The sequence below is a fragment of the Vanacampus margaritifer genome, chromosome 8 (genome assembly GCF_051991255.1).
Source record: "Vanacampus margaritifer isolate UIUO_Vmar chromosome 8, RoL_Vmar_1.0, whole genome shotgun sequence".
In the NCBI taxonomy this organism is placed as follows: Eukaryota; Metazoa; Chordata; class Actinopteri; order Syngnathiformes; family Syngnathidae; genus Vanacampus; species Vanacampus margaritifer.
In genome coordinates, this window is record NC_135439.1 from 24,391,653 (window position 1) to 24,416,876 (window position 25,224).

Sequence of the window (25,224 nt, forward strand, 5' to 3'; positions counted from 1 at the left end):
TGTCAATGTTTAACGAATAGTTTGATCTGATATAATCATGTGTCCCCCCACCAGGCCAGTAGTGGAGTGAAGCAGTGGAACAAGAGGTGGTTTGTCCTCTCTGACAGATGTCTGTTCTACTATAAAGGTGTGTGCCCCTGGTTTTCAAGTTTAAAATTCATCCTTCATCATTCACACCCCAAAACGTATAAATACGCTGTTATTTAAAAAAAAAAAAAAAAAAAAAACCTCTGTCCTTCACTCCCAAAATGTTTTTTTTAATGCCAGATCATACAGAAGGCTTTGATGCAGCTTCTGCAATGGTAGTTTAAAAAACGACCAGCACGTGGCAGCAGAGTATAAGAGATCAGCTAGGGCCAAGTTCTTTTTGCCAGTGTTTTCAACAGGTTTGTGAATAATGATGAAACTTAACTATATTCTAATGCTAATTGCTGCAAAACGGAAACAAATACAAACTTACTTTTTTCCCCCTGATTTTTAGTAGGTTCCATGTTTTTATAGCAATAGAACACAAGATTATGTGGGCCTTGCAATATCAGTCAAAATCCAGAAAAACAGCCAGGAACGAAGGGGGTTGCTTCAGTGAAAATGGCTGTATGGAAAGTACAATAATTTAATTTAATTTAATTTTTAAAGTTAATTTTGTATTTATCTTGGATGCATGTTGCAAAAGTGATGGAAATGAATTCCATGTTAATAATGTTCTACCAGCGTACATACAAAGAGTTTAGCATTTGTGAATGTAAATACGTCAAATTGTGCTAACTTGGCTCTGCTCCGCACAATAGTAGCTTCTTCTCAATAATGGCTGCAATACAAACCTTCTATTAATATATACTGTTTCAACTCAATTGCCATTTTAATACAAAAACAAGGAAAGCTGTTTCGATGAATACAGAGATAACTCTGTCACTAGACCAATTGCAATTTCTGCTGAAATTCCGTGGGAATGCTGAAAAGTTGAAGGCTATTAGCTGAAAGCTAAGATTTGAATGCATGTGCTTATGTATTAAATCGAAAGATAAATGACTAAAATACTAAAATGTGGTCCAAGTAGGGTTTGAGCCCAGGTACTCTGTGATGGGAGGTCTAGCCACTAACCACTGAGCTAACTTGACTTGTTAGAAATGGCATATTTATTTTTGAAAAGTGTCACCTGATGTTGAACGTTAACATGCATTTTATAATTTCCGTGAAATTATAATAAATGTTCTGATATTATAGTCAGTTGGTATCGAACCATCAAATGTTCTAAAATGTGGCCCAAGTGGGGTTTGAACAAAGGTACTCCATGGAGGCAGGTACTTGCTTTAACCATTGAGCTAGCTTGACTTGTTTGAAATAATGGCTAATTATTTTTTAAAAGTGTCATCTGATGCTGAAAGCTAACATGCATTTAATTATTTCAGTGAAATTATAATCCATTTTCTGATATGACAATCAATTGGTTTACATGTATATCACTTAGCATAATGGCCATAGATATATTTGCAATGTACAGTCAGAGATGGGATTTGAACCTGCGACCTCCTGGCAACTGGACAATGCACTTAACCAACTGTGCCACTAGCAGTAGCAGATAGCTGGTCATGATGATCAGTTGTATGTATGTAAGTGGGTGTGGAAAGTGACTTAGGTTTGACCATTTAAAAGGAATTGGGAAAATGTAATATGTTATACGTTAAATTGTGCGAATACTGTAAGTAATATTGAATCAGATGATATATACTCCAATAGGCGTGTACGGTGTAAATCGGAAGTATTAACTGGGAGTTCTTGCATGGCAAAAAAGTGAGCGGGTTAATGAGTGCCTGAAATAATAAAGGTTAGAAACAACATAAGTTGCTGTGCAGCATTCCCACAATTATTTGATGGAAGAGTGAGACATGTATACTGTGTGTATGTGAGGGGTGTTCCGCTCATGAGTGACATCTGCAGATTCTGATTCCGATATTGATCACATGGTTTAGCTGCACATTTTTTATTTTTTTATTTTTTAGAGCTACTCATTAAAGATTAGGGATGGGACACCACACAAGATTAGAACGACACGAGATTTGTCGTCCCAAAGTAAGAGACCAAAGTAAGAGGCATTTTTTATGCCTTGGGCATCCCGTTTATTTAGAGTACACTGTCAGGAAGACAGTCGCAGCGACACTTGTTCATAACAGTAACATGCGGTGTGAAGGCCAACTTCAAAATAAGACTTACTATACCAATAATATATGGACAACATTGCCTTTGTACGCATTACGCACTTATTTTGAAGTTGTTCTGGGCAGCGTGTCGCAGCTTAACAACGACTTGACTGGTTGCTGACGTCAGCAACACGCCGTTGTCATGAAATCAAGTTCAATCGATAATTACTGATACTAAAATAATCGACTTAATTGCACTTACATTGTATTATATGGCACATGTTGTCAGCATTTAATAATGCTAGTATGGCTAGCAATGCTAATACTAATGCAACTAGCATCAATAATGCTAATGAGGCTAGCGCCACTCAGCAAGTGTGAGGGGTGTTGGATTCCATTTGAAAGGCGTAAATGATTCTACGCACTTTGATGCTGACAGCCTGACACACTTGACGTGTTGATCACGTTTAACAAACCACGCTTAAAGACGCCTCGCTTTGCAAAGGTCCACGCCCTGAGGATCAAGCATTTAAGTTAATTTGTTAAAATGTATACAGTATTTACTTTTCCATTTATGCATCAATCCATTTTCTTAACCGCTTGTTCTCACAAGGGTTGCAGGGGGCGCTGGAGCCTATCCCAGCTGGCAGTAGGCGGGTACACCCTGAACTGGTTGCCAGCCAATCGCAGGGCACATGGAGACGAACAACCATCCACACTCACAATCACACCTATGGACAATGTTTTGAGTGTTCAATTATTGTCCATTTATGTTTCCAGAATTATTATTTACACATTCATACTTTTTTTGTACAAGTATATATATATACATAATATATATAGTATATAAAGTTTTTTCTCTGAATACCCCCCCCCCCCCACACACACACACACACACACACTCTGGACGAAAATATTTAGACGTGGCTCTAATAGGCAGTCGTAATAATTTACAATATAATTTTGTTTTTTCAACAAAAATAAATACATATTTTATCCGAATATTCGATTTTCAGTCGAATATCCGAATACCAAAATATTCAATAGCTGCATCCTTGTGAAGAATAAGCGGGATGGATGGATGGAAAGATCACAGCTGCAGCTGTTTTTGTATAGCAACAGGCCAGCAGCATTTGCAAAATGAGCCTGGAACAAAAGTGACTCTTCTGCTTATGTTTACATTTGCACTTCAGAGCTAGAGATTTTCTTGCAGTCTGCTCAATTAAAAAAAACATTCTGAAAAGGCATTGTTCATATTACAAATTTTGCAAAAATCTTGTCTCGTGAGATTTTCGTCTTGTCCCGTGCCTACTTAAGATTATTTTTTAATAAATAATGAATCGGACATTCTTTCAAATTGACAGTTCAGAAAATGCACAAACATATGATTCAGTTGCTGGTTTGGTCCGCATGATTAAAGAGTTGTTGTTGTTGTTGTTAAAATAATGGGCACGATCATGAACTCCCTTTGACTCTGTCAGTTTATCCACAGTACTAATTTGAGTCACTTAGGATTATTTTTTGTCTCAACGGTTTATGTAGCCCCCCCACCCCCCTGTGAAGAACAAGCGGTTAAGAACATGGATGGATGGATGGATGGATGGATGGAAAGATCACAGCTGCAGCTGTTTTTGTATAGCAACAGGCCAGCAGCATTTGCAAAATGCAAAGTGACTCTTCTGCTTATGTTTACATTTGCACTTCAGAGCAAAGTACAATTTATTCACAAAGTTGTACTTGCATATCTGGTCAATCTTATTAGTTCTATTTGCTCTATACTTTGTACAAGTCCTGTGCTTTTTGATTCTCGCTTCATTCTGACCACGTCTTTTTGTTCCCTGCCTCTCCTCTGCGTGGCCCAGCTGTATTTTGCAAGAGAGGGCCTGGTGAGAGGGAGCAATGGAGGCCAGTGCAATGTAGCAATAGGTAGCTATGCCAGCAAAGACCAAACCTCAAAGAATGGGAAAAAGAAAAGCACGTTTGTGGTCTCTGTTGTGATTTATAAAGCTGCTTCTTCCCCTCGTCTAAAGCACAGTGGTTTAGTTGGTGCCTCTGTGTGTGTGTTTACACATCAACTTAGGCAGTGATGGTTCATTTTATTTGAGTCCTGCCTGCATTGGGTGCCGTCGACAAATTAGTCGCTTGTTGAGTACCCAATTGGAGACAAATCATTCCATTGCATCTGCACTCACACTGTATTATAACCATTCATTTTATCTATGTCTTATGGTAGCTAAAAAAAAGAAAATGATTAACTCATTTGCTCCCAAAAATGTATAAAAACGTTCTATTTTAAATATTGCAATGGTCCGTTCTTTTATGTGTGTTTTTTTACCCTAGAGCATACAGAAAGCTTTGCTGCAGCCTCTTACCTGAAGAGGTCACTTAAAGCAATGGTAGTTATTACAAAAAACAGCCAGCAGGTGTCAGCAGAGTATAATAAATCAACCAGGGCCATGCTGCAACAAGCTAATTTACCCTCAGTTTTAAACAGATTTGTAAATAATGATGAAAGAGCTCTATTAGCTCTATTCTAATGCTAATTGCTACAAAACTGATGAAAGAAAATACTCTAATCTTTATGTTGGTAAGTTCCATGTTTTTATAGCAATAGAACACAATATTCTGTGGGCCTTGCAAGATCAGTCAAAATCCAGTAAAACAGCTGGGAGCGAAGGGGGTTGCTTCAGTGAAAATGATTGCGAGTGAATGAGTTAAGCACTGACAAGCACCAAGATTCTTAGTGAATGATTTACCAAGAAACCAAAGGAGCGAGCTGAATTGTGTTCAATGGAACAAATAGCATATATTATTGGTGGATGTGTTGTGCATGATTTTCTCCGATTGCAATTTTTTACATATCGTGCGCAGAATTATATGTTCAGTCGCTCTAACGGGTCTTAGATCATTCATAAAATTGCTCGAAAATTGGATTGATGAATAGATGACACATCACAATAATGTCGACGATATTTCAAAATGTTTACACGAGTGGAAACGTTTTCAGCTTGCTGGTTTTTAGCTGCTTTTCAAGACGAGATAAAACAAAATCCAGTGACATTTATCTTAGATTTAATAAATCTCATTACACATGTTAAAGGTTTGTAAATACATAAAATCATCCTAAAATTTAACTGCATGGAAAATTTGGCTGAAGCTATCCTGGTTGCACCTGAATAGTAGATCAACTTCTACATTTGTTTGCTTGAGAAAACAATGTTGTGACCATTTTTGAATGTGCAAACCGTATGCCGCGTGTGTTTTTGAGGTCCGGAACAGCCCCCTTAATTATAATGTTTTGTGTTGACCAACCTGAAGGGGTAGTCCTTGCTGTTGACTCATCTGTGAAATGTGCCAGTGAGAGAAGACCTTCTCCAAATGTATACAACACTGCTTGTCTTGTGAGAGCTTTTGGTGAAGAGGAGACAGCGGCTGACAGTTAGCATGTATTTGCTAATTCACAAAATATGATCATTACCTTCAAAGTTTTTGACTCATTATACAGTAGTTAATGTCTGACTTAACAAACTTGTTAATTAAACTATAGAACATAGACGAAAATGCCAAATACAGAAATCATACAAACAAAGTTGACAGACTAAACATCACCATATGCCATTTGCCCCAACATATCATTCCCAGGCTAGCATGCAGGTATGCCCTCTAGGTCTATAGATACAGATGACTTAAGAGCAAACAAATTGGATGCTCAGGAAGTGCTTGGAGGCACACAATGTGCCTTTGAGCTCATCTGATCTTCTTTTACAAGTATTTGGGAACTGATAACTGTTGGGACTGAGTAAGATAATTTCTCACCTGTGCCCAACAAGAGATTTCTTTTGTGATTACGATGGCACTGCTTTGCACTGCACAGCATTAAAAATAGGCCAGATTTTGAGTAAGTGTATACTGTAAGTATAGTATTTATATAGTGAAGTAATGCACAAAAAAAAAACCTCAGGTCATAACTCCTATATTGTAATAATACTTTTTTACCTTCAGTACTATTTTATTTTTTAGGTGCCTTTTATCCAAATTACAAAATTCACCACAAGGTTATTAGTTAAAATAAAACTAAAACTAATTAAATAACTAAACTAGAATTGAAAAAACATTTTCTTTCACCCAAAAAAACACCTTTAAAAAAGAAAAGAAAACTAATCGAAATCTTACAACATCAACAACAAACAACAACAATAATAATAATAATAATAATAATAATAATAATAATAATAATAATAATAATAATACATTTTATTTAAAAGTGCCTTTCTTTCCGCAGCCCTGGGGGTTGACTTGCCCTGTCTGGCCGGGGTCAACGGCTCCCCTCTTTGGTGGAGGTTTATATGCATGCCAGATCCACCACACCAGCATCTACCGAAATTCAAACAGAATTTGCTTCTACCTCTGGTCATTGAATCGGTGGAGGCTGGTGTTTGTGGATCTCACTCTGCTTTCTCTATCCTTCCTTCCTCTCTTCAGTCTTTCCTTTGGTCTCTTGAGGTCTCCCTAAGCTGTTGGAATTTAGATGGTTCTTCGGTTGGTGAAAGATTCTGGCTTGTAACTCTGTGGGTAGTGGGTGGTGTCTGATCGGTGCTGTATTTCAATTTGTTTCATCTTGCCATTCTTTGATTCTTCCTCTGGTGTCCTGGCAACTTCACGACTCTAGTGGGATTTTGAAGTATTTGTTAAATTGAAGGGTATGAAAAAAAAATGAAAAAAAATTGAAGGTTATGGGATGTCTAACAGGTTTCAGGTGAATTAATGAGCCCAAACTCACGCGCGCGCACACACACACACACAATAAATATAATAAAAAAGAGAGAAAGAGAGCAAAAGTCAAAATAAAATAGAAAACTACTCTAATGGAAAATCCAAAAATATTACAACCTTCATTCGCAGTTATGGATAGGCCTTCTCGAAAAGTTCCTGCTAAGGGTGCTCCTACTTACTTCGTTCACGCTGCATTTGCTTAAAGCTCATTTGCATATAAGTCATATAAGTCAGTAATCATAGTTTTTACGACCCACGCCTTTTCTGACTCCAACCGTCCGTATATATCAGGACTTGGGACCAGCTGAATTGAGCTGGCTTGCCCCCAGGGCCGAGGTTAAAATAATGATCACGTCTGCTGCTGCCATGGAAAGGAAATAAGTGGCCCATTCACACACTGGTGACAGCATCAGGAGTGATCAATATTTTGCTGGATGATTGTTAAAAAGTGGACTTTCAGGAAAAACGGATCACAGCATCTATCAAAACTGATGGGTATTGGCACATGGCAATATAACCTCTGATGCTTGAACAGGATTCATACAATATATTTAGATATTTTTTGCCTTTTCCGCTCATGAATGTTTATCAAACAATAAAATTACAAGGCTTTAATTTTAATATAGAGGCCAGTAATTGATGTTATTGTGGCAGACAAAAGGAAGAAATAGGCAGAGGTGTGTCTGCTGTCCCAATATCACGCATGCATTGATGTGTACATGACGCTGAATTGATGCCGACCACTGGCGGAGTCAGAGGGGAGGCCGAGGTGGGACAAATGTATTATTTTTTTCATAGGGTGTGAGGAAAATGAAATAAGTATTAAATATGATAGTATTAAATTATAATATAAATTATGATATTAAAGCTAATTAAACTAAATAACTGTTTGTGTGCAAATTGCATTCATGTTAAACACTGATGTTAATTGTTCATCGACTAGACCTGAAGAAATTAAAGCAATGGTAGTTATTACAAAAAAATGGCCAGCGGGTGGCAGCAGAGTAACCAAACCAACCAGGGCCATGTTGCAATAAGTTCCTTTCCCCAGTGTTTTTACCCACAGTTTTAAACTGATTTGTGTACAATGATGAAACTTAGCTATATTCAAATGCTAATTGCTGAAAAGCGGAAACAGATTAAAATATACTTTTTTTTTCCTGATGAAAGAAGAGACTCTAATCTTTCTTTTGGTAAGTTCCATGTTTTTATAGCAATAGAACACAATATTATGTGGGCCTTGCAAAATCAGTCAAAATACAGTAAAACAGCTGGGAGCGAAGAGGATTGCTTCAGTGAAAATGGCTGGGAGGGAATCAGTTAATAAACAGCACATTATGTGCAAAAATCTCCTGCATGCTCAATATGCACTTAAATATATTTTAACATTTAGAGACTCAGAATGATCGAGTTTTTTTTTTTAATGAAACTAATTATTTGGCATAATCTGTGGATACCCTGAAGTATCCTTGGATCCCCCCCCCCCCCCATTTAAAAAGAGCAGCAGGTAGAGCTGGCTGTTGCCCGAAATTCCTGCTGCACTGACTCACATGGGCTGATCGTTGTCTTGCATGCACGTGCGCATAATTACCCCCCCGCGCACACACACACACACACGCTAACAGCAAACATGCGCACACACATACAGAGGAGGGATCAGTGTATTGTATGATTGCACAAACCCAACCCCCTCTTTTAGATCTCTCACTCCCTCTCCTCTCTCTCTCTCTCTTCCTCATTACACACACAAACACACACCAGTCAGCAGCAGGACGATTGGCCATGCAGAGATTCAGGGAATAAAAGGTAGGAAAAAATGAAAAAAAATCTATCTGTGGACCTCTTAAGAAATCATGCTGCCATTCATTATTCATTCAACATGAGTGGTTTTCTTCTACAGTGGTCCTATTTATGACCACTGGATTCTGGTGTGTGGGAGCCATTAAGTGCTTATCACAGAGACCATTTTCGAAAGGACCACAATGGATATCTATTGTAGGAAGCCGTCGCCATTGTTAAAAGTCTATTTTAGAAATAGAGTCCGTCAAATAGCACTTTTTGAAAAGCTCAACGGTTTTTGCTGCAGACTTCCAGTGCAGGTCTGACCCTGTTCCTTTGACGTTCATTGAGATGTTTTCTTCTTCACAGATGAGAAGGAGGACACTGTGCTAGGGAGTTTGCCTCTGCTCAGTTTCCGGATTGGAGGAGTGCAGCCTTCAGATAACATCACCCGCAAGTTTGCTTTTAAGGTCAGTAACATCCATGCAAACTGACACACGGTGCTAACTTCAGTTTCATGTCACAAATGTTATCAGACAACATAATTTCGGTAAAACGATGTTATTTGTATAGCTATGCAGTATGTGGGAATATGCACTGGCTGTTTTTCCCACAGCATGTGATCCATCTGTAAAAAAAAAAAACAATAATAAAAAAATAAATTAAAGTGCATATTGTGCAAGCAGCATTAACTGATGTCTGTGTTCTTTGGTTGTGTAGCAGTGGGTGAATGAAGGATGATGATACGGTAGATGCTGACTTCATGGCTAAGTCACATGGTGTTATTTATGGCTGAAAAATATCCCTTTGGGAACCAGCTTTCCTACCTTTACTAGTGAAGTTTACCTTTATTTTTTGGGAACAGTACTAGCAGGGTGAGAATTACAGTATTTATTACTATAATACTGTATCTATTACTGATGTTTGTTGTGTATGTGATTGTGCAAATACTAGGGGTGTCAAAAGTAATGAGTTAGTTTAAAGTTCCTTTAATGTCACAAATTTTTTTAACCCGTGATTAACTCATTTGCTCCCAAAAACGAATAGAATCATTCTGGGTTTTTTTAAATTCCAAAACGTATGTATATGTTTTTTTATGCTATAGAATATAGGAGGCTTTGATGCAGCCTCTGAACTGAACTGGACACTAAAAGCAATTGTAGTTATTAGAAAAAAACAGCCAGCAGGTGGGGGCAGAGTATAAGAGATCAACCAGGGCTTTGTTGTAACAAGCTCTTTTTGCCAGTGTTTTAAACAGGTTTTTGAATAATGATGAATAATGCTAATTGCTGCAAAACGGAAACAGATACAAATATACTTTTTTTTTTCCTGATGAAGAGACTCTAATCTTTCTTTTGGTAGGTTCCATGTTTTGATAGCAATAGAACACAATGTTCTGTGGGCCTTGCAAAATCATTCAAAATCCAGTAAAACAGCCGGGAGCGAAGGGGGTCGCTTCAGTGAAAATGGCTGGGAGTGAATGAGTTTAAGACTGCCCCTTACTTGGAAAGCCTGTACTGGGGGAATTCCAGTCGCAGCGCAGCAGACACATCCACATCAAAATTTAGCAGTAATACATTTAATAATAATGCATATATTTCTGGAGACTGGGGTCAAGTTGCATTTTACAATTTGAAAAATGTGCAGAATTTCACAAGTTACTTGCGATTATGCCATCAAGAGGCAGAAAAGTGACCTCACCACAAATCAATATCACACTTGTTTTGTTTTTTTACAGTACAACTTTTTAATTTTAACTAAATTTTATGAATTATTATGAAATTAGTGTATCAATGACTATCATTTAGTCATTGATAGCAGCCATATCGCTATTAGTTTAACATTTTTTCCATTTTTATGTTAGCAAGAGTATGAAAACTTTTTTGAGGGGGGGGGCATTATTGTAACATTTACAACAGATATAAAATTTGTGATTAATCGTGAGTTAACTAATGAAGTCAATTTAATAATAATGCATATATTTGTGGAGACTGGGGTCAAGTTGTACTTTACAATTTAAAAAATGTGCAGAATTTCATAAGTTACTTGCAATTATGCCATCTTGTGGCAGAAAAATGACCTCAATATAAATCAATATTACACTTTAATTTTAGCTCTTTTATGAATTATTATGAAATTACTGTATCATTGACTAAAAGATGCAGCCATAGTTCTATTAGTTGAAAAATATTTCCACTTTCATTTTAACAAGAGTATGAAAATGTTTTAATAGTGTATATATTATTGTACATCTAGAACAGATATAAAATTTGTGGTTAATCAAGAGTTAACTATTGCAGTCATGCAATTAATTACGATTAAAGGTTTTAATCGCATGACACCCCTAGATTTGGTCTGAGTTCGCCATACCTGATGTGTATGCAGCTTTATACCTGTGTTTTCAACTGGTTATTTTCCCAGCATTCTGTTCTTCTTGAAGTAATTAAGCAAGAACTCTAATGATGAAGTCTCTCATTTTTAAATTATATCTGTTAAAATGTTAAGGTGAAACATGTTCCTTATTACCTATCGTAACTTCTTTGTGGACTTGGAAAGTGAATTTCTTTCACAAATAAGTCATCTCAACATATTACCTTTTTTCTCAATGACTCATGAAATGTATTGCAGTTTAGATATAGGTTACTTAAAAAAACAACAACTTGTGTCTTTTACAAATCCCATGTGTGCACTGCTTTTAACCATGGACCTTTACTGTGTTGAAAAAAGAGTAAATAATTACATAATTAAACGTGTTCATCATGTTACCATGTCAGCATCTGTGTGAAACATACAAAGTGACAGATCTTGGCAGCCCTTTACATTTGTTGAAATCACTGTTTGTCATTATGAGTTTCCTTTACTTTCAGGACATTTTGTTATTTTTGTTGACTCTTCGTTCATTGCATATCCAGCATGGGAGCAAAGTCCTGCACATGTAGCACACACTTCCTTGTACACCTGCAGCTGGGTTTGCTATGGCAAATAGACTTAGCATGGACTGCCAGCCATGGGGTTCACTTCATCGATATTTCTGATTGGACACTTTGTACTGTTTACTGTGTAGTCTCACTGTGTAATGAAGTTAATATTAACAGGGATCAACTGTATTTGATGCACACTTTCAAAATCTTTCAAATAAAAAGGCATAAGCCACAAAGTAGAATAGAAATACATCAAAGAGTAAAATGTAGTGATGAGTTTTAAATGTCAGAAAATAGTACATCTAGAAAAAATATGATACAGTATTTGAAGTCGTCCATATAAAGCTGAACAATGCTGAGTGTGACAGCTACATCTTGATCATAGAAAAGGTTATCTATTTTTAAACAAACACGCGCAGTACTGGGACTCATCAATATTCTCAGGACTTCAGGACAATGACTCATCATTAGTGGTGCAACGGATCACAAAAGTCATGATTTGGACCGGATCACGGATTGGAGTCATGAATTGGATACTTTTTTGGCTTAGCAAAAAAAAGAAAAAGAAAAAATATATCTATTTATTGTGTAAAATGCTTTTTCCCATTAAATGAAGACAAAATATAACAATCAATTCAGAATGTCTAAAATAGCCATTTAGGATTCAGGAACTGGTGGGAGGGGCCAAAGGGGTCGGCTGCGTAGTGGGCTGGGCGGCAGCTAAGGCGGGGACCTTGGCGGACCGATCCCCGGCTACCGAAGCTGGCTCTTGGGAAATGGAATGTCACCTCTCTGGCAGGGAAGGAGCCCGAGCTGGTGTGTGAGGCTTGGGACCTGTACGTTGGGATTTACCCCGGTAGACGAGAGGGTAGCCTCCCTCTGTCTTCGGGTGGGGGGATCCTGACTGTTGTTTGTGCATATGCACCAAATGGCAGTTTACCCACCCTTTTTGGAGTCCTTGGAGGGTGTGCTGAAGAGCGCTCCCCCTGGGGACGCCCTCATTCTGCTGGGGGACTTCAACGCTCACGTGGGCAATGACAGTGAGACCTGGAGGGGCGTGATTGGGATCAGAACCGGAGTGGTGTCCTGTTATTGGCCTTCTGTGTTCGTCACGGATTGTCCATAACAAACACCATGTTCAAACATAGGGGTGTCCATATGTGCACTTGGCACCAGGACACCCTAGGTCGCAGTTCGATGATCAACTTTGTAGTCGTGTCATCGGATTTGCAGCCGCATGTTTTAGACACTCGGGTGAAGAGTGGGGCGGAGCTGTCAACTGATCACCACCTGGTGATGTGTTGGCTCCGATGGTGGGGGAAGATGCCGAACTGCCAGACCCAAACGTATTGTGAGGGTTTGCTGGGAACGTCTGGTGTAATCCCCTGTCAGAAAGAGTTCCAACGCCAACCTCCGGCAGTACTTCTCCCTTGTACCGGGGGAGGTGGGGGACATTGTGTCCGAATGGGCGATGTTCCGTGCCTCCATTGTCGAGGCGGCCGATCGGAGCTGTGTCCGTAAGGTGGTTGGTGCCAAGGTGGTCGTGGCGGCAATCCTAGAAACCCGCTGGTGTAAGGGAGGCCGTCAAGCTGAAGAAGGAGTCCTATCAGGCCTTTTTGGCCTGTGGGACTCCGGATACAGCTGACAGGTACCGGCTGGCCAAGCGGAACGCGGCTTCGGCGGTAGCTGAGGCAAAAACTTGGACATGGGAGGAGTTTGGTGAGGTCATGGAAAACAACTTTCGGACGTCTTCGAGGAAATTCTGGTCCACCATCCGGTGTCTCAGGAGAGGAAAGCAGTGCACCATCAACACTGTGTATAGTGGAGATGGGGTGCTTCTAACCTCTACTTGGGACGTCGTGAGTCGGTGGGGAGAATACTTCGAAGACCTCCTCAATTCCACCGACACGTTTTCCTTTGAGGAAGCAGAGTCTGGGGACTCTGAGGTGGGCTCTCTTATCTTGGTGTTCGAAGTCACTGAGGTGGTTGGAAAGCTCCTCGGTGGAAGGACCCCAGGGGTGGATGAGATCCGCCCGGAGTTTCTAAAGGCTCTGGATATAGTGGGGCTGTCGTGATTGACACGCCTCTACAACATCGCGTGGACATCGGGGACAGTGCCTCTGGATTGGCAGACCGGGGTGGTGGTCCCCCTTTTTAATGTGTGTTCCAACTATAGAGGGATCACACTCCTCAGCCTCCGTGGTAAGGTCTATTCAGGGTGCTGGAGAGGAGGGTCCGTCAGATTCAAGAGGAGCAGTGTGGTTTTCGTCCCGGCTGTGGAACAGTTGACCAGCTCTTCACCCTCTGCAGGGTCCTTGAGAGTGTGTGGGACTTCGCCCAACCAGTCTACATGTTTTTAGTGGATTTGGAGAAGGCGTTCAACTGGGTCTTTTGGGGAGTCCTGTGGGGGGTGCTTCGGGAGCCCCCTGATACTGGCCTTGTCAAAGTTTTGTCCGCATTGCCGGCAGTAAGCCCGATTCGTTTCAAGTGAGGGTTGGACTCCGCCAAGGCTTCCTTTTGTCACCGATTCTGTTCATAACTTTTATGGATAGAATTTCTAGGCGCAGCCGAGGCGTTGAGGAGGTCCGGTTTGGTAGCCTCAGCATTGCATCTCTGCTTTTTGTAGATGACGTGGTGCTGTTGGCTTCACCAAGCTGTGATCTCCAACTCTCACTGGAGCGGTTCACAGCCGAGTGTGAAGCGGTTGGGATGAAGATCAGCACCTCCAAATCCAAGACCATGGTTCTCAGTCACAAAAGGGTCATGTGCCCACCGGGTCGGTGTTGAGATCTTGCCCCAAATGGAGGAGTGCAAGTATCTTAGGGTCTTGTTCACAAGTGAGGGTAGGTTGGAGCGGGAGATTGACAGGCAGATCGGTGCAACAACCCAGGACACGCTGGAGAGACTATGTCTCTTGGCTGGCCCGGGAACGCCCTGGGATCCTGCCGGAGGAGCTGGTTGAAGTGGCTGAGGAGAGGGAAGTCTGGGCATCCTTCCTAAAGCTGCTGCCCCTGGTGCTCATTTTGCGCCACCCTGCTGTACCCTCCGCATTTGAACGTACAATGTCTCTCTGGACAGAAGATCATGAAGATGACTGATGCCTTGGTCGCTGGAATATCCAGGATTTTACCCATTTTGCGCGGTTTCTCCTTATCTTGTGCCTTTACTGCCTTAATCTTCGTACAATCACAAGAGCAAGGGTTGACAGCATAGTGAGAGAAAAAGTAATGGTTATGACTTGTTAGCGTTTTTATATCCTGCTCCCGTAAAGACGTTTCTGGTTGCCTTTAGGAATAATTACTACCGGCGCCAATGGTATGGAGGAGAATTACTTTTGCCGCATGCGCTGAAGGGACGTAATAGTCAGCGTCGGTGCGGTGTATTTACGTCATTTTTCTACGCGACGTGCCAACGTCTGGGCCGATGCCACAGGGGGTAGGCGTCGGTCACATTTAGCGTATCATTTGGTGTATCTCAGCCTTTACAAAATAGCCTTGGTCCATAATTTTGAAAAATAATTAAAGTAAGGTAACAGCTGTCAATCTCACTTACAAGCCAGACACTCGTTGGTAATGCTGCTAGCCACTTACGTTGGAGACTTCTGCCGTATCATAAAATGATAGCGTAATTAATTAACAGTTTATTAGTGAGTTTCTTGAGTTCAGGATAGCATTGTGTTGATGTTGGTCACAACTACAATGTCAATCAACTACGAAAAAGAAATCCTGAACGTCTAAAAGGGAAGTCAAGCCAGCCATCACGCCACAACGTGGGCCAACTTCAAAGTAAAAGTGTACTTTGTCTATTTGCATTGCCGTCAATGTATCATTGCCGTCAATGTATCACTGTATTTGGTAAACTTTATTTTGAAGTTAGGCCTAGCGCGTTGAGTATGTTTCAGCTTCCTTGACATGTCAGAATGGTATCAACTGTGAATGCACACTTTGTTTTTGTTTTGTTTTTTCCACCAACCAATCCGTGGATTGTGCGCGATCCAAACTGTGGGGCCTGATCCGAACCGACCACGGAACAATGATGATCCGTTGCACCAATACTCATCATGAATAGCAAAAAATATTAAATAGTAGATGCCACACCTAAAATGAATGAAAAGCATCCACACAAACACGGGAAGAACATGCACACTCTGCTGGAGCCCTGATTTGAACTCCCAACCATACTGTAGAGGCAGCGGTGCTAACCACAAATCTGCTGCCAAATTAATGCCTCCTTCTTTAAATACATACAGTGTATATCGCAAACGACTCTTTATCTTCGGCATTTACTGTTCCTCATAAATTGTGGGCAGCCTTTAAAAGTTACAGGCTGTTGGGGTTTACCACATCACATTCAGCGAGTGTACTGTACATCAACAGAAACCTTTACGCTGTGAATGATTATTAACTGCTAATGAATTGTAAGTGGGGACTAGATTATAAGTGATAATTTACCATTCCCTCAAGACCTTACACACTAAAAACAATTACTGAGTTCAAAACGGACAGACCACTAAAAAATTGGGTTATTCCATTTTGACCAAAGTTTTATGGTTAAAGTAATACAATTAATTTAGTCAAAACATGCAAATTTTTTTGTTTTTTACACAACTTTTACTTAAAAGAGTAACTCAAATAGTTCAAATTAACCCATGGCAGTTAATCCCATTGATTTATTTATTAATTAAAATATACCACACAATAGGCAAGGCAAGGCAAGGCGAGTTTATTTGTATTCCACATTTCATACACAAGGCAACTCAATCTGCTTTACACAAGGAAATAAGCATCGACAAACACATTAGTTAACAGAGCAAGAAAACAAAAGTAGATTACAAAATTTACTTAAAGAACATACATTGACAATATTAAAACATTAGACAGCAAACTTTAAAAACATTTAGCGTAAGGAAGTTTAAAAAAGAATAATAAAAGAGAAAATACATTATTTAAAACGGTTTAAAAGTCCTTAACTCATTGAATGCCAGCCATTGTCAGCGCTGCCATCCCCTCAGTGTCATTTTACAGGATTTTAACCAATAATGATGAAACTTAGCTATATTCTAATGCTAATTACTGCAAAACCGAAACAGATAGAAATATACTGTTTTTCCAGATGAAAGCAGAGACTCTAATCTTTCTTTTGGTAGGTTCCACGTTTTAATAGCAATAGAACACAATATTCTGTGGGCCTTGTAAAATCAGTGAAAATCCAATAAAACAGCAGAGAGTGAATGAGTTAATTTGAACCAAAAATGTCGTTATTTCATACAAAATAACCCAGAAATTTGACCCAACACAAACAACCCAGAAATTGGGTTAATGGAATAACCCAACTGTTTTTAGAGTGTAACAATTCTGCAATTATGTCACAATTAATCAGTGCACAGAAATCCAAAGTTGTACTTCCTCAACCCTGTAGCATAGGAAACATCATTGATTGTTGCATCAACAATGACACAAATTGATTTGAAATGTGCAGCACAGTGGCAAATTCGCATTGTTGCCTCCCAGCAATATCATTCTGGTTTTGACTGTGTCACCTGTCTTCCTACACTATGTGAAGTTACATTTTCTCTCAGTGCTTTCATTGGTCCTATCCATGTGCTCCTGCTCATCTTCACAATCCAAAATGCATGTTAGCTTCATTGAAAACTCTGCATTTGTGTGAATGTGAAGAAAATAGTTGGCTGTCTGTATGCATCAGCACTGTGTTTGACTGTTGAAGGGTGTTTTCCACCTGTCACCCTCAGTCAGCTTGAATAGGCTCGCTGTACGGCCCTGAACAGAATAAGCAGCAGTGTAGGATGGATGATTAATAGATGAAGTGGATGGATGATTAGTAATTGAAAATTACTTTAACCCACATAGATCACTGCTTTGCTTTACCCTCCACTTTCCGGGTGACATATGCAAATGTCTATCTTTGAGCACTACAGTAATGTTTCATACATCTGCTACATTACTACCATTTGCCAAATTATTTTTATTTTATTATGAGTTCCATTAACTCATTCACTCTTAGCCATTTTCACTAAAGCAACCTCCTTCGCTCCCGACTGTTATACTGGATTTTGACTGTATTTGCAAGGCCCATGGAATATTGTGTTCTCCATGCATCCATCCATCCATCATCTACCGCTTATCCGGGGTCGGGTCGTGGTGGCAGCAGCTTTAGCAGGGAAGCCCAGACTTTACTCTCCCCAGCCACTTCAGCCAGCTCCTCCGACGGGATCCCAAGGCGTACCCAGGCCAGCCGAGAGACATAGTCTCTCCAGCATGTCCTGGGTCCTCCCCAGGGTCTCCCGCCGGTGGGAAATGCCCGGAACATCTCGAGGCGTCCAGGAGGCATCCGAGCCACCTCAACTGCTTGTTCTCAACGCGGAGGAGTAGCGGCTCGACACTGAGTCCCTCCCGAATGACAGAGCTTCTCACCCTATCTCTAAGGGAGAGCCCGGATACCCTGCGGAGGAAACTAATTTCGACCGCTTGTATCCGGGATCTTGTTCTTTTGGTGACGACCCACAGCTCGTGACCATAGGTGAGGGTAGGAACGTCGATCGACCGGTAAATCGAGAGCTTTGCCTTTTGGCTCAGCTCCGTCTTTACCACAACGTACCGATACAGAGTCTGGATCACTGCAGACGCTGCACCGATCCGCCTGTTGATCTCCCGCTCCAACCTACCCTCACTCGTGAACAAGTAATTAGCATTTGAATATAGCTAAGTTTCATCATTATTCACAAATCTGTTGAAAGCATTGGGGAAAAAAACTTGTTGCAACATGGCCCTGGTTGATCTACTATACTCTGCTGTCACCTGCTGGCTGTTTTTGTAATACCTACCATTGCTTTAAGCGTCCTCTTCAGGCCAGAGGCTGCATCAAAGCCATCTGTATGCTCTAGCATTAAAAAAATATATTATAAAAAAACAACAACGTATAAATACGTTTTGGGAACCATGGCAATATTTAAAATACAACGCTTTTATACGTTTTTGGGAGCAAATTAGTTAATTTGTACGTAAGTGTCAAACTGCCAATGTAGAGTTTTGACACGGCTATTTCATTCATACGTACTGCAACCGTACTGAATGTACTGATAAAGCCGTTCAAATTGCTTGATTCAAATCGTTAAAACGTATTAATAAAGTTGTTTGAACGTATTGGTTGTTATTCCAATGTCTTGATAGAATGTAGGCCAAATAAACAATTGCACATGCACAATTAAGTCAATACCCCATGACATTATGGCAGTGGTGGGCAAACTTGGTCCTCAAGGGCCAACGTCCTGCAGGTTTTGGAGGTTTCCCTGCTACAACGCAGCTCATTCCAATCAATAGGATCGTTACCAAGCTTATGCAGAGCTTGCTGATGAGCTGATCATATATCAGCTGTGTTGGAGAAGGGAAACATCCAAAACCTGCAGGACTCCGGCCTTTGAGGACCGAGTGTGCCCACCCCTGAATTATGGGAACAAATTGAATGTTTTTTGCATTTAGCCAATGTTTTAGCAATACGTTCAAAAGTACTTACTTCAAATAGCTTTACTAAAGGTTGTTCAAACCTTTAGCGTAGAAGCCGTTCAGGCTTCACCAAAACATAGCCTATTCAAAACTGTCCAGATTGACACATCCATGCTGACTCCCATCACTTAGATGGAACGCAGAGGGAGAAGGTACATTGAAAACAGCAGGCCCCAGAATTGACCCCTGTGGAACATCATAGGTCTTTTATACATGTGAATGTTGCACATATTTATCCGACCACTTTTTTTTTTTTGCTTGACATAGTATGAAGGAGTTACAATAATAAAGAAATCACACTATGTACCATCATAAAAGCTACCAAGTTGACTACTGAGCACACCGAATTCGCTGCAGAACAGATAGGCCAAGAAAAGTAGCGTGACTGATCAACCTGCAGTCAATGATGGCCAAGCGGGTCATACCATCACGAATAATTTGTCATGGTGTGTGTCTTGACCTCTGCCGAGCCCCTGAGACTGACTCACCAAACCCACGTTTAGAACCACTGATTTAGAGTTTACTATTTACAGTGTAGTGCAAGTTTGTTAACTGAACATGTTTATTTTATGAGATTATTATACTATTAAATGTTGGTGCTTTTGGTGATTTATGGGGCCATTATTGTAGCAAAACTATTTATAAATGCGCACTTGGATCCTCAAAAATGTAAAAAGAATTTGTATCCGTAACCAAAGTTGCAAATGTGTGATGAGAATCTACAAATGTGTGACTGAAGTCACAAACGCGTCACCCATCATACATTTGTGACTCGAGCTATGTATTTCTAGATTTGGGTAACGCATTTGTGACTTCAATCACACATTTGTGATTTCAGTTACACGTGTAGATTTGGGTTACACATTCGTGACTTCAGTCACACATTTGTAGATTCTTGTCACACATTTGTGACTACAGTTACACATTTGTAGATTTGGGTTACGCATTTGTGACTTCAGTCACACATTTGTAGATACTTTTCACACATTTGTGACTTCAGTTACTCGTGTAGATTTGGGTTACGCATTTGTGACTACAGTCACATATTTGTAGATTCTTGTTAAATATTTGTTTCTTTGGTTTTGGTTACAAAGTGTTTTTACATATTTGTGTATTGAAATACGCATTTGTAAATGGTTTTGCTACAATAATGGCCCCATAGTCTTTTCTCAACAATGCGGTACAGGTTACAGTTTACATGATGTAACAAAGGTCCTGTCTAAATTTTACAATGTCCCTCAGGCTGTCATTGACGTGGGATCATGTTCCCACCTGTCTCTTCCAAAGCTGACTGATCCAACGACTTCTGCCTATGACATGTAATCATAGAAAATGACCCATATACGACACATGAGAAAATGAGCAAACTGAGGGAGATTTACTGGTACATCTCCAATGTCAATCAAAAATCCCCCCAAAAAAGTTGTGATTTGAACTTTTGCACATACAGCTTCATTTAATTTATTTTTATTTATTTAACAGGTACATTGCACAACAAATGTGTTGCACAGACCAGAAATAGCTAAAAGCTAATTTTCATCTGTAGTCCCTGGTTAGAAGCACTGACAACAGGTCTGTACAATAAACCGATCAAATCCATATACAAAAAACATAGATAAAACATCTCAGAAGAAGCACCAGCAAAAATATACCAATCAGCACCACTCCAAATACATCACATAGACACACAGAATTATTTAAGCTTTCAAGGTTTTTCTCTGTTTCGAGCCTGACATCAATCCATCCAATTATCACCAGTTAATCCTTTTCCTTTCTTTTGATACTTCAATAGCTTGTTTGAATAATTCATTTTCTGATACTCAGGATCGCCTACTTTATTCTTTGTTGATGGATAAATACAGATTGGTGATGGTATTTTAAGTATAGCAGCATTGTTATGGATTATTTGCGGCTCAGGCTGGGTTTAAAGTAGCACTAAGAACCTTTTCAACCATACTAAAATATTTTCATAACTCTTCTGATGAAACATTGACTCAAAACTCGTTGAATAGTACCTTTGCCATGACTTGAGGGGGGTCTATATCCTTTTTACTGACACTAAGCAACTTTGAGGAGGATGGTAGGAACACTCCCACACAAAAAAACTTGAAATGTGCTGACTGCTTTGTGGCATACGTCACTTCCCCCTTTAGCCATTCGTTACAAAGACGGAAGTCAATTTGAATGTCGACGCACAATTACTGCTTTTTTGGCAGAAGCTGCAAAACAACTGAAAAGTAAAGTTTTTTTCTGAGGAAACAAAAAAGAAAAAGGACAGCTGCCTGGATAAAAGGACAGTCAATGATCAACATTGGCCCGGCTTTCACTCGCTGGCGTGAGCTAAAAAATAGACACAATTTGCTTGTCCCCATGGGAAATGTGGTCTTCTTTCAGACGTAACAATACCGCTTTTGTCCATATGGCACCGTCATTATCAACGTAAACTGAAAGTTCCTTAGTGTTGCTTTAAAGAAATTTAATAATTGATATTGAATCGATTTTCGTTTTCAAGCCCGATATTGATTCATACAAACATGAATCATTTATATTAATCTGAAATTACTGTTCACATGAGTTGAAGTATTTTCTTATTTATGAAAGACCTGGTTTATTGCACACAATTCAGAATCTTTTTAATTTATATTTTATCTGAAAATGTTTTCATCTCATTCTTGCTCATGTCAATTGCTTGTGTAACACTTAAGTGATAATAAAACGCGTTGAAATTTACTTTGGAACTTAATATTTGTTTTTGAGTTTTTATCATGTCCTTGACATTTAACTCATTTGCTTCCAAAAACGTTCTATTTTAAATATTGCAATGGTCTAAAAAAATTATTTATATGTTTTTTTAAATTATTGTTTTTAAAAAAATTTTATGCTAGAGCATACAGAAGGCTTTGATGCAGCCTCTGACCTGAGGAAGTCGCTTGTTGCAACATGGTTGATTTCTTATACTCTGCTGCCACCTGCTGTCCGTTTTTTGTAATAACTGCCATTGCTTTAAAGGGATACATGACTCATTGAGCCATTTTCAGGAGTAAAAAGTTAATCTATCCAGAATTAATTTGATGATTTCATGTACAATTAATACATTTAAATACAATTTTTATTTTTTCAAATATAATTTTTCCACTTGCTGTCGACTGAAGATGACATCACCTGTGCTGGGGAAGTAGGTAATGACCCTATTCTACTTCCTCAGCACAAGTGATGTCATCTTCAGTCGTCAGCCAGTGGAAAATTTGATTTTTAAAGGTATTAATTGTACAGGAAAAATAATGAAGTTATGAAATTCATTCTGAACAAAATATTTACTTTTTACTTCTGAAAATGGCTCAATGAGTCATGTATCCCTTTAAAGCAATGGCAGTCATTACAAAAAACGGACAGCAGGTGGCAGCAGAGTATAAGAGATCAACCAGGCCATGTTGCAACAAGCTCTATTCCCCAGTGTTTGTGAATAATGATGAAACTTAGCAAAACGGAAACAGATAGAAATATACTTTTTTTTCCTGGTGAAAGAAGAGACTCTAATCGTCTTTTTGGTAGGTTCCATGTTTTGATAGCAATAGAACACGATATTCTGTGGGCCTTTAGTCAAAAACGTCTGTAAAAATCCAGTAAAACAGCCGGGAGTGAATGGGGATTGCTTCAGTGAAAATGGCTGGGAGTCAATGAGTTAAGAAGAATTGATGTCCCATAATTAATTGATTGATTGAAGTGAAGTGAATCAAATTCAATCGGGAAAAATTGAAATCGAATAGAACTAAACTCTTGTGACTCGAAATCAATTTAAGTAAATTGGAATCGATACCCAGCCCTATGTGCGGCCTTTGTGTGCACTTCCTAAATATTAAAGTAGTCATAAAAAACATTTCATGGAATGGTGTTACCATACTGACAGACGTTTTCATTTTTTATTTTTAGCTTGCTCATTAAATTAGTTAAGAAAATTATTTGCATTTCTCAACTATTGGCAGAACCCTGAAAGAAAAATAAAATTGTTTAGTATCACTTTTAATACTAATTGTATACCAGTCATTAGTCCTTTAAAAAGTTTACAAATGGACTTGACCGAGCAGATGTTGTTGCCAGCGTACTTTCCCCTTGTTTCACTCGTTTCTGTCTTTTTTTCTTTCCTCTCAAATTAATGGCAGGGTTGCGATGACCTCAGATGACCAGCTATGTTGTAAATAGTCGGTCAAAGCTTTTCTGACTCATGCCTGCGGAGCAATTGTTAATGAGTCAACAATATTATATAATACTTGAGAGATAAATCTTTCCCAAATTTCATCTCAATCTGTCAAGCGAATGTCCCACACAAAATGTTTCATGCGTAGTGGCACATTTACAGGATCTACATTTTAAATGGATCTTGAAAAGTGAACACCCTTGATTTGTATTTATTTATGTCTAACTCGTAAAAGGAGCAGGGTAGCTGACATGTTTTGTTTTTTCATCATACAGTGTGACATCAATCTACATCACAAATCCTATTTGAATGAAATCTGTTATAAAGTGAAACATGTCCAACTCAATCCCTACAGATAATTCACTTTGTTACTAAGAGTTGTTTTATTTCTGCCATTCTATTGTGGAGTTCTGAAAACCTGTTGTACCTGCAACTTTACAACCTTGGCTCTACAGACAGGGGTGTGTCCATAGCCAGAGGACATCTTGTGAGGAGAAAACATGTCAACAACTGTCTGTTTAAAAGCATTTCAGTGCTTAAGGTGAACATATTTAGAAAAGATTTGATTTGTAATTATATACAAATAGTTGGGTTGCTGGAGTGCATCTGATACAAATTATACAACCTAGTAAATTTTATATATTATCTGCATATTTTCTAAAATGCTCTGAAAGTGAGTCACCTGAAGCCATTGTAAGTTAACCTCTCAAAATGTTGCTGATTTGTGACATCACCCGCAGCACAATGTGTGTGTGAGTGTGGGTACAAATTTTCTGTGTATACAAGGCCTGTCACATTACTCCATAGTGTTAAATCCATGGGTGTGTTTGTGTAACTTGTGTGGGCAGTGCAGGTATGCCTCACCCTTGCAGCCTAAAGTTCAAAAGAAAATCTGCTGTGATTGGTTTGTGATAAAACATCAGCTGGGATCTACTCCAGCTTAGCTATGGAACCTAATGACAGACAAAGTACTATAGAAGAAAAAGGATGAACTATAAAATAAAATAAAAAACATACATACTAATGTGCTGCATTGTTATAATCTTGGGTTTCCATTTGGAAACAGCTACTGTATAATATGTTATGTGTTCCATTATACTGACTTTATAGAGATGGACAACTGTGAAGCCGTGACATAATGTACACTGTAAAAAAGAAAAAAATAATATAACAGAATTTTATTTTTTATTTTATTTTAAATATCATTTGATTTACAAAAACAAACTGACAAATGTAAAATAACATGAAATCACTGTAACTTTAAAAACAATATTTCTCTTCTTTTACAAAAATCTCAGGCTAAAAACTCAACATTAGAAATACAAAAAAAAGGTGTTTGAAACAGGAAAGGACAGCATTGGTTCAAATGATTTTGACTCCACTTTTCCTAACTGATATCAGTATTGGTGACATAAGTCTTTAACTTGCGGACTTTACCTGCAAAATATTAGCTTAGTAATAAAATGTAAAAGATACAGATACTTCTCTTTTTTTTGTGAAGGATCACTGATGATGTTTTTCATTTATTTTGGAATTGCCCATTGTCTAAGAAATAATGGAAATGTGTTTACAGGTATACGTAATTCTGTTTGTGTGGAAGTGTGCCTTTCCTTTTGCTTGGAATGTATATTTCTTGGCCTCATAGACCATCCATTTTTTTATGAGTGTTTTTATTTATTTATTTATTTTTACATTATTTTTAAAGTCTTGAGTGTGAAATTTGAGCGTCTTTGCATCGTGATTTGTGATGTTTTTCATTCACTGAGCACAAGAAATAACATTTAATGTGCCATGTTCAAGTGTAAACACTGGGCAACGACGATACAGAAGTAAAAATAGTAAATAAATATTACATTTTACATTCATTTAATTGGCCTTAGCTGACCTATTTCATCCAT

The 25,224-nt window shown here is 38.9% G+C and overlaps 1 protein-coding gene across 17 annotated transcripts in view; it reads left to right on the forward strand.

Annotated features, from left to right (window-relative positions):
* The window catches only part of plekha6 (pleckstrin homology domain containing, family A member 6), a 135,278-nt gene that overhangs the window by 58,729 nt on the left and 51,325 nt on the right, over nucleotides 1-25,224 (forward strand). For all 17 annotated transcript variants that reach the window (XM_077573053.1, XM_077573054.1, XM_077573058.1 and 14 more), the window contains 2 exons: nucleotides 55-127; nucleotides 9,060-9,160. In XM_077573053.1, the coding sequence (XP_077429179.1) occupies nucleotides 55-127; nucleotides 9,060-9,160 (174 nt within the window). The remainder of the gene's footprint in view (nucleotides 1-54; nucleotides 128-9,059; nucleotides 9,161-25,224) is intronic.